This window comes from Carcharodon carcharias, chromosome 33 (genome assembly GCF_017639515.1).
Source record: "Carcharodon carcharias isolate sCarCar2 chromosome 33, sCarCar2.pri, whole genome shotgun sequence".
Lineage (NCBI taxonomy): Eukaryota > Metazoa > Chordata > Chondrichthyes > Lamniformes > Lamnidae > Carcharodon > Carcharodon carcharias.
The window spans coordinates 8,280,828-8,296,700 of NC_054499.1; the positions used below are offsets into that span (position 1 = coordinate 8,280,828).

At 47.0% G+C, this 15,873-nt stretch overlaps 1 protein-coding gene across 1 annotated transcript in view; it reads left to right on the forward strand.

Moving 5' to 3' along the window:
* The window catches only part of LOC121272360 (eukaryotic translation initiation factor 4E type 2-like), a 50,303-nt gene that overhangs the window by 11,853 nt on the left and 22,577 nt on the right, over positions 1–15,873 (forward strand). The window contains exon 2 of the mRNA XM_041179004.1: positions 1,293–1,407. Within this exon, the coding sequence (XP_041034938.1) occupies positions 1,293–1,407 (115 nt within the window). The remainder of the gene's footprint in view (positions 1–1,292; positions 1,408–15,873) is intronic.

The window sequence follows — 15,873 nt, forward strand, 5'->3', positions numbered from 1 at the left end:
CCCTTCCTATTCCGGAGCTGCACCCATATTGCCTCGCTGCATGAGCCCAATGAGCTGTCCTCCTGTCGTACAGCTGTGATATTCATTTCCCTTAACCAGCGGGAACCTACTAGAAAGCATACGTATACAGACGTTGGACTAAGACAGGATCAGACTTGGTTGTGAAAGTCCACATAGCCAAAGGGCTCAGTTACTTTACAGGCTTGTATAACTGAGAGACCCCAGTGACCATGGAACTCTATTGCACAAGAAAATGAATTCCTTTATGAAAGAAAGACAGTGAACTGATCAGATTAGTGACTAAACATAAGATATCAGACTATCATCACAACACAATTCAACCCTTACAATTATATTGAAAGAAGCAAGTACCAAATCATATCTGACTGGGGTATTTATTTATTTTCTGACTAGATATTTATTAGGTTTCCTCGTTCAGTTCAGCTCAGTTTTATATGCTATCAATGATTCATGTGTCTGCTAGGCTGTGATAGAAATTGCTTTTTAACATCCTGTTATGTTTGTCTCTGGCCAACCTCGGGTACGTGCAGTTCATTCTCATCAGTCCACTCCCTCGCTTTGTACTCAAACGTTCATGTCATTCATCTATTCTGTTTTTACTCCTTTCCTGAATATGCGCATGCAGACTGAAGTGCAGGTGCTAACAGCTCCTTAGCATCTTCATAAACTATCAAGAAGTTTCCCTATAATTCACTTACGTTTAGACTGTGTTTGGTGTTAAGAGAGTTGATCTCAAGTAGTCAGTGCAAATGTGGTTCAGTTGGCAGAGCTCTCTCTTCTGAGTCAACAAGGTAGTGGGTTCAAACCCCATCCGAGGATCGGAGCATAATCTGAATTGATACTCTAGTACTGAGGGAGTGGGCACTTTGGGAAGTGCCAAAATTCAGAGAATGCATCAAACTGAGATCCCATCTGCCTGTTCAGGTTATAAGTGAGCTTGGTGCCCTTGCCAAAATCTGTCTCAACCTGCGCCTCCAAAATCAGGTAAGTGGTCATTCGTTGTTTGTGGGATATGCTGTGTGCAAGTTTGCTGCTGCATTTTCCGAGAAGTCAGTGACTCCGCTTTAAAAGGCAATTCATTGGATATGAAACACTTTCTGAGATAGTCTGAGGCAGTGATAAGGTACTAATTAAATATGTGTTTTCTTTACCCGCAATAACAACTTGCATTTATATAACACCTTTAACATAGCAAAAATTTCCAAGGTGCTTCACAGGACTGTTATCAAACAAGGTGTGATACTGAACCATGTGTATGTTCTGTCTTGTAGCCTGAAAGATGATGATAGTGGAGACCATGAACACAGTGAAGAGAGTGAGGCATTGAAAGAGAAAGAAACAGAAATATGTGACCAGGAAAAGACGCAAAGCACAGCCAAACGAAAGGTAACGGTTGACATTCCCTTTGAAAGGTCCGAGGGATACTCTGGTACATAATTTCAACACACGGAGTCCAGATGCAATATTCAAGTGGTTCCTTTATTACGCATGTGAAGAGCAAACGCTGGGCAATCCAGGCGCTTCTCCACTGAGGTTTAAATGAGCACAGTTTATATATGAAACAAAAACAGAATTACCTGGAAAAACTCAGCAGGTCTGGCAGCATCGGCGGAGAAGAAAAGAGTTGACGTTTCGAGCCCTCATGACCCTTCGACAGAACTTGAGTTCGAGTCCAAGAAAGAGTTGAAATATAAGCTGGTTTAAGGTGTGTGTGTGTGGGGGGTGGAGAGATAGAGAGACAGAGAGGTGGAGGAGGGGGGGGTGTGGTTGTAGGGACAAACAAGCAGTGATAGAAGCAGATCATCAAAAGATGTCAACGACATTAGTACAATAGAACACATAGATAAAAACAAAAAAAAACAAAAAAACTGCGGATGCTGGAAATCCAAAACAAAAGCAGAATTATCTGGAAGAACTCAGCAGGTCTGGCAGCATCGGCGGAGAAGAAAAGAGTTGACGTTTCGAGTCCTCATGACCCTTCAACAGTTCTGTTGGTGTTAAAGTTGGTGATATTATCTAAACGAATGTGCTAATTAAGAATGGATGGCAGGGCACTCAAGGTATAGCTCTAGTGGGTTTTTTTTTTATTATATAATGGAAATAGGTGGGGAAAGGAAAATCTTTATAATTTATTGGAAAAAAAGGGAAGGGGGAAACAGAAAGGGGGTGGGGATGGGGGAGGGAGTTCACGACCTAAAGTTGTTGAATTCAATATTCAGTCCGGAAAGCTGTAAAGTCCCTAGTCGGAAGATGAGGTGTTGTTCCTCCAGTTTGCGTTGGGCTTCACTGGAACAATGCAGCAAGCCGAGGACAGACATGTGGGCAAGAGAGCAGGGTGGAGTGTTAAAATGGCAAGCGACAGGGAGGTTTGGGTCATTCTTGCGGACAGACCACAGGTGTTCTGCAAAGCGGTCGCCCAGTTTACGTTTGGTCTCTCCAATGTAGAGGAGACCACATTGGGAGCAACGAATGCAGTAGACTAAGTTGGGGGAAATGCAAGTGAAATGCTGCTTCACTTGAAAGGAGTATTTGGGTCCTTGGACGGTGAGGAGAGAGGAAGTGAAGGGGCAGGTGTTGCATCTTTTGCGTGGGCATGGGGTGGTGCCATAGGAGGGGGTTGAGGAGTAGGGGGTGATGGAGGAGTGGACCAGGGTGTCCCAGAGGGAGCGATCCCTACGGAATGCCGATAAGGGGGGTGAAGGGAAGATGTGTTTGGTGGTGGCATCATGCTGGAGTTGGCGGAAATGGCGGAGGATGATCCTTTGAATGCGGAGGCTGGTGGGGTGATAAGTGAGAACAAGGGGGACCCTATCATGTTTCTGGGAGGGAGGAGAAGGCGTGAGGTCAGATGCGCGGGAGATGGGTCGGACACGGTTGAGGGCCCTGTCAACGACCGTGGGTGGAAAACCTCGGTTAAGGAAGAAGGAGGACATGTCAGAGGAACTGTTTTTGAATGTAGCATCATCGGAACAGATGAGACAGAGGCGAAGGAACTGAGAGAATGGGATGGAGTCCTTACAGGAAGCGGGGTGTGAGGAGCTGTAGTCGAGATAGCTGTGGGAGTCGGTGGGTTTGTAATGGATATTGGTGGACAGTCTATCACCAGAGATTGAGACAGAGAGGTCAAGGAAGGGAAGGGAGGTGTCAGAGATGGACCACGTGAAAATGATGGAGGGGTGGAGATTGGAAGCAAAATTAATAAATTTTTCCAAGTCCCAACGAGAGCATGAAGCGGCACCGAAGTAATCATCGATGTACCGGAGAAAGAGTTGTGGAAGGGGGCCGGAGTAGGACTGGAACAAGTAATGTTCCACATACCCCATAAAGAGACAGGCATAGCTGGGGCCCATGTGGGTACCCATAGCCACACCTTTTATTTGGAGGAAGTGAGAGGAGTTGAAGGAGAAATTATTCAGCGTGAGAACAAGTTCAGCCAGACGGAGGAGAGTAGTGGTGGATGGGGATTGTTCGGGCCTCTGTTCGAGGAAGAAGCTAAGGGCCCTCAGACCATCCTGGTGAGGGATGGAGTTGTAGAGGGATTGGATGTCCATGTCGAAGAGGAAACGGTTGGGGCCAGGGAACTGGAAATTGTTGATGTGACGTAAGGTGTCAGAGGAATCACGGATGTAGGTGGGAAGGGACTGGACAAGGGGAGAGAGAGAAGGGAGTCAAGATAACGAGAAATGAGTTCTGTGGGGCAGGAGCAAGCTGAGACGATCGGTCTACCGGGGCAGTTCTGTTTGTGGATCCTCCTTCTTCCTTAACCGAGGTTTTCCACCCACGGTCGTTGACAGGGCCCTCAACCGTGTCCGACCCATCTCCCGCGCATCTGCCCTCACGCCTTCTCCCTCCCAGAAACATGATAGGGTCCCCCTTGTCCTCACTTATCACCCCACCAGCCTCCGCATTCAAAGGATCATCCTCCGCCATTTCCGCCAAATCCAGCATGATGCCACCACCAAACACATCTTCCCTTCACCCCCCCTTATCGGCATTCCGTAGGGATCGCTCCCTCCGGGACACCCTGGTCCACTCCTCCATCACCCCCTACTCCTCAACCCCCTCCTATGGCACCACCCCATGCCCACACAAAAGATGCAACACCTGCCCCTTCACTTCCTCTCTCCTCACCGTCCAAGGACCCAAACACTCCTTTCAAGTGAAGCAGCATTTCACTTGCATTTCCCCCAACTTAGTCTACTGCATTCGTTGCTCCCAATGTGGTCTCCTCTGCATTGGAGAGACCAAACGTAAACTGGGCGACCGCTTTGCAGAACATTCCGCAAGAATGACCCAAACCTCCCTGTCGCTTGCCATTTTAACACTCCACCCTGCTCTCTTGCCCACATGTCTGTCCTTGGCTTGCTGCATTGTTCCAGTGAAACCCAATGCAAACTGGAGGAACAACACCTCATCTTCCGACTAGGGACTTTACAGCCTTCCGGACTGAATATTGAATTCAACAACTTTAGGTCGTGAGCTCCCTCCCCCATCCCCACCCCCTTTCTGTTTCCCCCTTCCCTTTTTTTTTCCAATAAATTATAAAGATTTTCCTTTTCCCACCTATTTCCATTATATAATAAAAAAACCCCCACTAGAGCTATACCTTGAGTGCCCTACCATCCATTCTTAATTAGCACATTCGTTTAGATAATATCACCAACTCTTTAACTTTAACACCTATGTGTTCTATTGTACTATTGTCGTTGACATCTTTTGATGATCTGCTTCTATCACTGCTTGTTTGTCCCTACAACCACACCCCCCCCACTCCACCTCTCTGTCTCTCTATCTCTCCACCCCCCACACACACACCTTAAACCAGCTTATATTTCAACTCTTTCTTGGACTCGAACTCAAGTTCTGTCGAAGGGTCATGAGGACTCGAAACGTCAACTCTTTTCTTCTCCGCCGATGCTGCCAGACCTGCTGAGTTTTTCCAGGTAATTCTGTTTTTGTTTTGGATTTCCAGCATCCGCAGTCTTTTTGTTTTTATCACAGTTTATATATGTTTTACTATCAGTTACAACTTAATTGGATTAGTTAAACAAAGGCCACAGCACAATGACCCCCCCCCCCCCCCCCCCACCCTGTGGGCTGATAATTGTGTACTTGTACAGTAATTGCAGTGCAGAGACTAATCATTGTCCTTTGAAGATGGCTATCAGACGGTGCGAAATGACCTTCCCCATTTCTTGATTGAGTTATCCCATGTGTGTGTCTCCCATTTCTTAATTGCAAATTTACAGCTGAGTCCTTTGTACAAGTTTTTAGCTTTCAAGTAGGGCATGGCACCCTAGCTGCTGGTCCTGGCTGGCATTTTAAAATAAATCCAAATTTTCTGCATCTTCAGTCAGCTCCCCCCTTTTGGGTGCGTAACCATTTGGTTAAACTAGCCAATTAATCTGCATCCGATGGTTCTGTCATGGCTCTGGTGGTACCGATCTGAGCAAGTCCTACGGGCCATGGCATCACCCGGACCTCTCCCCAAGTCTTTAAGCTTCCTAATGTCCGAGACTCCTGTCTTTCCTGTGATGCGCAGCCACCAAGATGGGAGGCTGGGACCTTCCTACGTTAATTTTGTGTCCTGTCCCAGCAGCCATTGTTGCTCCTTTAACATTATTTTTGCCCTATGTCTAAGGGCTTTCTTCTTACAGGTGCGACATGCTGCAATTCCCCACGCCAATGCTAACACTAGCTGCACAGCGACGAGTATGTGAGAGATTATTCTTATCCAGGGGTGTATATTCACATTCAGCCCCCAGTCCCACACTTGCTCCCATGTCAGATATCTCAATTGCTCTTCCGTATCATTGATTAGCCTTTTAAACACCGCCTGTAACATGTAATACTGTTTCATCACCTTTCGTAAGTCACCTTTAATCTTTGTCAGACTCTTGGGAAGGTGGGGAATTGGGGTCTGCTTAGGTTCCTCATACTGTTCCAGGGTATCGTGAAGTGTGTCGGAGGCGTTGACTGAGACCTGACCCCTTTGTTGAATGTACACTGTTCACGTGTGTCCGATAGTAACTGGGAGTTGGGGTTTAAAGCAGAAGTTGGGAGTGGTGATGTTGCAATGAAGGCTCCTATACATGTATGACTGCTCAGTAGTTATCACACAGTATTCCCCCTTTCTCTTGTATCCTGAATGGGTGTGATAGTTTTCTCTGTGGGTAATTTCTAACATACAACCCTCCGTTTGGTTGTACCCGCATTTGTCCAGCCCCCCCAAATGGCGGCAAATCGTGAGGCTACCTTTCCTCCTGCACCCGCTCAGTGATACCCTGTGTATGCCCTCATTCTTGTGTATGGCATGCATGTCTATGGGGTAGTACAGGGAGTCATTGTCTCGGATTAACCCAATGTTGGTACTGAGGGTACGGGCCCGTGTCTGCTGTGACTGAGGAGATTGCCCATACCATGCCTATCACATTCATTTGGTTTGTGGTGCACTTCTGAATCACCGCATACATCCTGGTCATTCCTTTCAATGTATAGGCGTCAATGACGCCTGGGTTCTTGGCCATCCCCCACAGCCGGGTACTATTGAACCAGCCTGGTACCTCCCCCCTTTGGATCTGGGCCAGATTGTGTCTTAATTGCCCAATAATCCACTGGCTGTAAGCTTGGCACAGCTGGCTTTTTTGGGTGCTGTCCTCTTGTCGTTCCTCCCTTTCTATTAATTGGTTGGTGGTTTTAGCATGGGTCTCTATAATGTGTACGCTTTCCAATAGAGATGCCACACTCTTGCCCCCTAGGGCTACTGCTGTTTCACCGTCCTTCGCTGCTCTTGTAAACAGCTGCCTCATGATACCTTTAAGATTCGTGACCTCGGAGTTGATTCCTTGAATGCCGAGAGAGTTTACTAGGGAAGTCCCTGTGTTCACCCCTGGCAGTACATTGTTAACTAACTTCCTCTTCTGGAGGTGGAGAGCAGCATGTCCCCTGAATCTAGTGGCGCCCGTGGCGTCGGCTGCCTGATTAATCACAGCCTTACTCAGTAATTTGTATAGTTTTCATAGCGGTGCTTGGTTACTGCAATACTCAGGCAGTTGTATACCTGCCAGGTTCACCTTTACCAATACAATTTCATGTTTAACGTTATCATACAATAGTTCACCGTCCATATACAGTATCAGTCCGTTCTGTGGCACAGGGATCATGCCTGGGCAAGATAGTCTCTGTGGTGTCGTTGTGTCCTGTGATAGCAGGATGGTGTCAGTCCAGGGATCTGCCGTTGTAGTCAACTCTGCGTGTTTGGGCCTCAAGATCCAATGCCAGGTATCTCTCATTCCCAAGCCCTCCACCATGGGGCAGTGACCCCAGTTGTTGTTGTCCCAGGGTGTGAAGGTAAATTGCGAAAAATCTCTCACACATTGTATCTGGACTTGTGCCCCCTTCGCACATGTCCAGGGTCCATCTGAACCATCACTGATCTGGAAGCATGTTGGGCCCTCATTTTTCCATCGGAGTTCCATTCCCATATCCGAGCTCTGCGTCTAGTCACTCTCCATCGCTCATTCCAACGGAGAGTTGCATAACTCCCCACCCCCACTAGAGCTATACCTTGAGTGCCCTACCATCCATTCTTAATTAGCACATTCGTTTAGATAATATCACCAACTTTAACACCTATGTGTTCTTTTGTTCTATTGTTGGTGACATCTTTTGATGATCTGCTTCTATCACTGCTTGTTTGTCCCTACAACCACACCACCCCCCTCCACTTCTCTCTCTCTCCCCCCCCCACCCCCCACACCTTAAACCAGCTTATATTTCAACTCTTTCTTAGACTCGAACTCAAGTTCTGTCGAAGGGTCATGAGGACTCGAAACGTCAACTCTTCTTCTCCGCCAATGCTGCCAGACCTGCTGAGTTTTTCCAGGTTATTCTGTTTTTGTTTTGGAGAGTTGCATAAGCCTGGTGCCACCCTTGAAGAGCATTGACCTTTCTGTTGTGACATTCACACTTCCTTTCACGCAATATCTGTCGCTGACATTCTTGTAGTATAAGCCCATACTAACTTCCTCTTCTGGCGGTGGAGAGCAGCATGTCCCCCGAATCTGCTTCACGGTTTATGTTCTGTATGCCGGTAGCTGCAATAGCCAGGGCCCTAGTAATGATTATCAACACCCAGCTTTTTCCATCTTGGCGTGGAGGTTAACCGGTTATTGTTATTTCTGTAATGAAACATACTGCTGGTGATCACCAGGGGTTAGGTTGTATATAAGAGGCAGCTTTCTCCTTTTCACTCCTCCTTGTGCACAGCCCACAGTGACCCTCCCCATAGTTGAGGAATTCCCCCTTTGTCTTTCGGATGGCCAGTCCTTCAGATTGGGAATGAATCCTAAACCACTTGGCTAACACAGTACGCTCGTTGCCTGTTTTCCCCCCACTGACCAGTAATTCAGTCTTTCTTACTTAGATCATTTACATCCACCTTTTCAGTTGCGACCAGTGTTTCCACCTACCTTTTCCCTTCATATCGACGCAGGCACATGAATCGCTGGTCAAAATAATTTTGTACGGTCCCGTTCATTTTGGGGCAAAACCTGGATGGCTAGGGGTGATTTGAACAAACACCATGTCTCTGACCTCAGCCAGTGGTGATGGGGGCCCCCTTTTTTGTCCTCTCTGCTAAATCACTGATAGCCTGTTGGTCCTTCACTTCCTGTTGTAATTCCTTTAGCTGTCCATCCAATTGCTTAATATAGTTTTTAATTTTACCTCTGATGGGTCCCATATCCTCACTTCCGGTGGCTATGCCCTCCTGGTCACTAACTAATAAAGGGATAACCCACTTGTCCTGTTGGGGGTAGCTATCAGTTGCATCAATATGCAGGGGAGCACATCCACCCATCCCCCACCAGTTGCTGTGATTGCCTTTCCGATAGCGTTTTTTAATCTGCGGTTCATACGTTCCACCATTCCTGAGCTTTGTGGATGATAAGGTATGTGAAATTTCTGTTTTACCCCGAGCAGCTCACACGTCCTTTTCATAACACTGCCCGTAAAATGCATTCCTTGATCCAAATCTATCTGTAAAAGGATTCCCTGCCTTGGTACTACTTCAAAAGCAAGGATCTTTACGACTGTGGTGGCACTGCAGTCCATGGTGGGGAAAGCCTCCACCCATCTAGTGAACTGGTCGATTATGACCAGGCAGTATTTCTTTCCCCTGCTTTCGGAAGGGGTCCCGTAAAATCTATCTGTAGGTTTTCCCATGGGCACTTGGGGCACGGCTGTTGTGATAGCCTTACTTTGATCGGTGCAAATGATGCATCTCTGACAATACTTGGCTATATCCCCGCCAATGCCAGTCCACCACCAGTTCTGAAGCAGCCTACTGAGCGTACTGCCCCTTCCAGTGTGGTCTGATTCGTGACACAGTTTCAACAGGATGTATTGTATACAATTCGGGGCCATTTTCCTGTCCTGTGGTAGAATCTTGTTTCCCTGACTGCTCTCGTGTCCTAAGTACCTAACCAGTGTTTGCCCTACTTGCGCCTTTTTGGGGTTTATCTAAAATCCAGCATTTTTCAGTGTCCTTAAGACTATCAGGAGAGCTCCGATGTGGCCCCTTTCTGATTCTGACGCTTTTAGGATATCATCTACATATTATAAGATTGTACTGTTGTAAGACTCTACATCACACTGACTCAGCTTCTCACCCATGACCCAGTGGAAGGCGTTCAGGCTGTTCTGGAATCCCTGTGGGAGCCTCACCCATGTATACTGTCTCCCTCCCACTGTGACAGAGAATTAACTTGGGATTCCTGGTCCAGTGGTATTGACCAAAATCCATTGGCTACATCTAAAACTGTAAATATTTTATGTTCGGGTTTTTACAATTAAAGCACACCTCGGGTTTAGGGACGGCTGTTGCGGTGACCACCGTTTCAGTGGGGTCTGTAACCTCCACTGCCGACACCTTTATCTTAGTATTCCCTATGTGATTATCTACCCCAGTTGCCCATCTTTCTAGCTCATCATTTGTGTCCTTGTCTACTAGCCCAATGTCTAGGATTGCCTGGTGGGCCAGGCTAAGGCCATCCTTGTACAATTGCATAAACTGTACATCATCTCAGTTCGGCGCAGCACCTACACCCCCGTAGTTGTAACATGCCTTAAACTTCCGATTGCCTTTTTCATGGACACCCTCACCTTTTCTTGTTTTACTCCTGTCACTATATTCCAATTAACTGGGGCTTGCCCTAAGACTTGTGCTATTTCTGCTCCAAAGGCTCGGAAATCAGCTTGCTGCTGTGCCAGGTCTGCCTGGTTGTCCAATCTTAATTGGGGCCACGAGATATGGGGGTGCTGATTCCCAACCCGCTTCCCATTGTTCCTCACATCCTGCTGTCTGTTCCGCCAGCCCGTTCCAATCTACATTATCTGCGTATTGTGGAGCTACTGGTGGCTGTGTTAAAGCTGGCGAAACTGGCATATGAGATTTTTTGCCTGTACTAGCTCTTCATTTTGGAATTTGCTGGCCAACATTCTGTTTACTTTCTTACTTAACTCTACGTGTTGCCTTAACATTAGGATCCATGCTTTATCATCTTTGTCTTTTTTTTAAGATTATCCCACCAGTTTCTCTGATCAGTGGGTGAGTCAAATGAGTTCCAATTGCTCTTTATCATTTTGCCTATCAATTTCTTATTTTGTCAGCTAAATGCTCTGTCAGGGATCCCTCTACTCCCTACTCGAGTTTGTCACTACTGGCCATATCTGGGTAAGACGGTTGGAGTATAGTTGCCGTCAGCGGTACAGTTCTTACCTGGGTCGTTTCTGACCGAACTCATTACTTGCGACGAATACCGGATGTAATTATAACAATCTATAATACTACCTCACCCTTACCACCCCTTGAAATATTGCCTGGAGCCTAGGTTTCGGATTTGCGGGGCGCCTGACACTTCCTGGGTCGGGACGAAGTCAGATTTAGTATGAATAAAAATGTACTCACACTGTGACTCATCCCAGTTCCCATTCAGTGACCTGCGTCCTTTGTACCCTGCTCGCAGCGCCAATTGAAAGGTCCAAGGAATACTCTGGTACATAATTTCAACACTCGGAGTCCAGAGGCAATATTTAAGTGGTTCCCTTATTACACCTGTGGAGAGCAAATGCTGGGCAATCCAGGCGCTTCTCCACTGAGGTTTAAATGAGCGTCAACTCGCAGACACTTCCTCCTACCTCCCCCTGGACCATGACCCCACCACTGAACATCAAGCCATTGTTTCCAGGACTGTTACTGACCTCATCTCCTCTGGAGATCTTCCTTCCACAGCTTCCAACCTCATAGTCTCCTAACCTCGGACGGCCCTCTTCTATCTCTTACCCAAAATCCACAAACAGGACTGTCCCGGCAGACCGATCGTGTCAGCCTGTTCTTGCCCCACAGAACTCATTTCTTGCTATCTTGACTCCATTGTCTCTCCCCTTGTCCAGTCCCTTCCCACCTACATCCGTGATTCCTCTGACACCCTACATCATATCAACAATTTCCAGTTCCCTGGCCCCAGCCGCCTCCTCTTCACCATGGACGCCCAATCCCTCTACACCTCCATCCCCCACCGGGATGGTCTGAGGGCTCTCCGCTTCTTCCTCGAGCAGAGGCCCGAACAATCCCCATCCACCACTACTTTCCTCCATCTGGCTGAACTTGTTCTCTCACTGAACAATTTCTCCTTAAACTCCTCTCACTTCCTCCTAATAAAAGGTGTGGCCATGGGTACCCGCATGGGCCCCAGTTATGCCTGTCTCTTTGTGGGTTATGTGGAACATTCCTTGTTCCAATCCTACTCCGCCCCCCCCTCCCACAACTCTTTCTCCAGTACATCGATGATTGCTTTGGTGCTGCTTCATGCTCTCGTCTGAACCTGGAAAAATTTATTAATTTTGCTTCCAATTTCCACCCCTCCATCATTTTCATATGGTCCATCTCTGACACTTCCCCTACCTGCCCTTCCTTGACCTCTCTGTCTCAATTTCTGGTGATAGTCTGTCCACCAATATTCATTACAAGCCTACCCACTCCCACAGCTACCTTGACTACATCTCCTCACACCCGGCTTCCTGTAAGAACTCCATCCCATTCTCTCAGTTCCTTCACCTCTGTCGCATCTGTTCTGATGATGCCACTTTCAAAAACAGTTCCTCTTCCTTCTTCCTTAATCAAGGTTTCCCACCCACGGTGGTTGACAGGGCCCTCAGCCATGTCCGGCCCATCTCCCGCGCATCCGCCCTCACACCTTCTTCTCCCTCCCAGAAACATGATAGGGTCCCCCTTGTCCTCACTTATCACCCCACCAGCCTCCGCATTCAAAGGATCATCCTCCGTCATTTCCGCTAACTCCAGCATGTTGCCACCACCAAACACATCTTCCCTTCACCGCCCCCCCCAGAGGCATTCCGCAGGGATCATTCCCTCCGGGACACCCTGGTCCACTCCTCCATCACCCCCTACACCTCAACCCCCTCCCACGGCACCTTCCCATGCAACCGCAGAAGGTGCAACACCTGCCCCTTTACTTCCCCTCTCCTCACCGTCAAACACTCCTTTCAAGTGAAACAGCATTTCACTTGCACTTCCCTCAATTTAGTCTACTGTTTTCACTGCTCTCAATGCGGTTTCCTCTACATTGGAGAGACCAAACGCAGACTGGGTGACCGCTTTGCGGAACATCTTTGGTCTGTCCGCAAGCATGACCCAGACCTCCTTGTTGCTTGCCATTTCAACACTCAACTCTGCTCTCATGCCCACATATCTGTCCTTGACCTGCTGCAATGTTCCAGTGAAGCTCAACACAAACTGGAAGAACAGCACCTCATCTTCCGACTAGGCACTTTACAGCCTTCCAGACTGAATATTGAGTTCAACAACTTTAGATCAGGAACTCTTTCCTCCATCCCCACCCCCTTTCCAATAATTTATATAGATTTTTCTTTTCTCACCTATTTCCATTATTTTTAAATATATTTCCATCCATTATTTTATCTTTACCTTTTAGCCTATTTCGATCCCTTCCCTTCCCCCCACCCCACCCCTACTACGGTACCTTGCTCGTCCTGCTTTCTACCCTTAATGTCACCTATTAGCACATTTCTTAGCTAATATCACCACCGTCAGCACCTTTGTCCTTTTTTGTCTATGACATCTTTTGGCAATCTTCACCTATCACAGGCCCTCTATCCAGCTCTACTTGTCCCACCTCACCTTAAACCAGCTTATATTTCACCTCCCTTCTATTTTTCCTTAGTTCTGTTGAAGAGGTCGACAGCACAGAAAAAAGCCCTTCGGCCCATCGAGTCTGCACCTGTCAAACAAGTACCTAGCTATTCTAATCCCATTTTCCAGCACTAGGCCCATAGCCTTGTATGCCAAGTCATTGCAAGTGCATAGTCAAATACTTCTTAAATGTTATGAGGGTATCTGCCTCTATCACCCTTTCAGGCAGTGAGTTCCAGATTCCCACCACCCTCTGGATGAAAATTTCTTCCTCACGTCCCCTCTAAACCTCCTGTCCCTTACCTTCAACCTATGACCCCTGGTTATTGATTTCCCCCCCCACCAAGGGGAAAAGTTCCTTCCTGTCTACCCTGTCTATGCCCCTCATAATTTCATACACCTCAATCATGTCCCCCCTCAATCTCCTCTGCTCCAGGGAAAATAACCCCAGTATATCCAACCTCTGCTCATAACTAAAACTCTCCAGCCCAGGCAACATCTCCCCTGCACTCTCTCTAGTGCAATCACATCCTTCCTATAATGTGGATTCCAGAACTGCATGCAATACTCTAGCTGTGGCCCAACCAGTGTTTTATACAGTTCCGGCATAACCTCCCTACTCTTATGTTCTATGCCTCGGCTAATAAAGGCAAGTATCCCATATGCCTTCTTAACCACCTTATCTACCTGTCCCGCTACCTTAAGGGACGGGTGGACATGCACACCAAGGTCCCTCTGATCCTCGGTACTTCCCGGGATCCTACCATTCATCGTGTATTCCCGTGCCTTGTTTGTCCTGCCCAAGTTCATCACCTCACACTTATCCGTATTAAATTCCATTTGCCACTGATCAGCCCATCTGACCAGCCGGTCTATATCCCCCTATAATCTAAGGCTAACCTCCTCACTATTTACTACCCCATCAATTTTCGTGACATCCGCGAACTTACTGATCAACCCTCCTACATTCAAGTCTAAATCATTTATATATAGCACAAACAGCAAGGGACCCAACACCGATCCCTGTGGAACCCCACTGGACACAGGCATTCTGTCACAAAAACACCCCTCGACCATCGCTTTCTGCTTCCTGCCACTCAACCAATTCTGGATCCAATTTGTCAAATTGCCTTGGATCCCATAGGCTCTTAGCTTCATTATCAATCTCCCATACGGGATCTTATCAAAAGCCTTGCTGAAGTCCAAGCAGACTACGTCAAATGCATTGCCCTCATCTACCCACCTGGGCACCTCTTCGAAAAATTCAATCAAATTGGTCAAACATGACCTCCCCTTTAACAAAACCATACTGACTGTCCTTGATTAATTCCTGCCTCTCCGAGTGTAGATTAATTCTGTCCCTCAGAATTGCTTCCAATAGTTTCCCCACCACTGAGGTTAGACTAACTGGCCTGTAGTTCACTGGTTTATCCCTTCCTTCCTTCTTGAATAATGTTACCACATTGGCTGTCCTCCAGTCTTCTGGCACCTCTCCTGTGGCCAGAGAGCTATTGAAAATTATTGCCAGGGCCCCTGCTATCTCTTTCCTTGCCTCACTCAACAGCCTGGGATACATTTCATCTGGGCCTGAAGATTTATCAACTTTTAAGCCTGCCAGACCACTTAGAACCTCCTCCCTTTCTATGCTAATTTCTTCAATTATATCACAGTCCTTCTGCCTGATTTCCATACCCACGTCATCCCTCTCATTTTTGAACACCGACACAAAGTATTTATTTAGAACCCTACCTACGTGTTCCAGCTCCACACACAAATTACCACTATGGTCCTTAATGGGCCCTACTCTTTCCCTAGTTATCCTCTTACTCTTAATGTACTTGTAAAATAACTTTGGATTTTCCTTTATTTTACCTGCCAGTGTTTGTTCATGCCCCCTTTTTGCTCTCCTAATTTCCTTTTTAAGTTCCCCCCTATACGTTCTATACTCCTTTAGGGCTTCCGCTGTTTTGAGCCATCCGTATCTGCCATAAGCCTACCTTTTTCTCTTTATCCAATCCTGTATATCCTTCGACATCCAGGCTTCCCTGGATTTGTTGGTTCCACCCTTTGTCTTTACTGGAATATGTTGGCCCTGTACTCTCCCTATTTCCTTCTTGAATGAGGCCCACTGCTCTGACGCAGATTTACCTAAAAGTAGCTACTCCTAGTCCATTCTGGCCAAATCATATCTGATCTTATTAAAATCGGCCTTCCCCCAATTTAGAACTCTGATTTCTGGCCCATCCCTGTCCTGTTCCATAACAACCTCAAATCTAACAGTTATGATCACTATCTGCAAAATGCTCCCCCACTGATACCTCTACCATTTGCCCGGCTTGATTCCCTAAAATTAAGTCCAGGACCACCCACTTTCTTGTAGGAGCTTCTACGTACTGGCTTAAAAAGCTCTCCTGGATGCATTTTAAGAATTCCACTCCTCTAAACCTATCACATTATGACTAACCCAATTAATGTTAGGGAAGTTGAAATCTCCCACTATTATTACCCTATTATTTTTACACTTCTCTGAAATTTGCCTACATATCTGCTCTTCTATTTCTCTCTGACTTGTTTGGGGGCCTATAGTACACTCCCAGCAATGAGATTGCCCCTTTGTT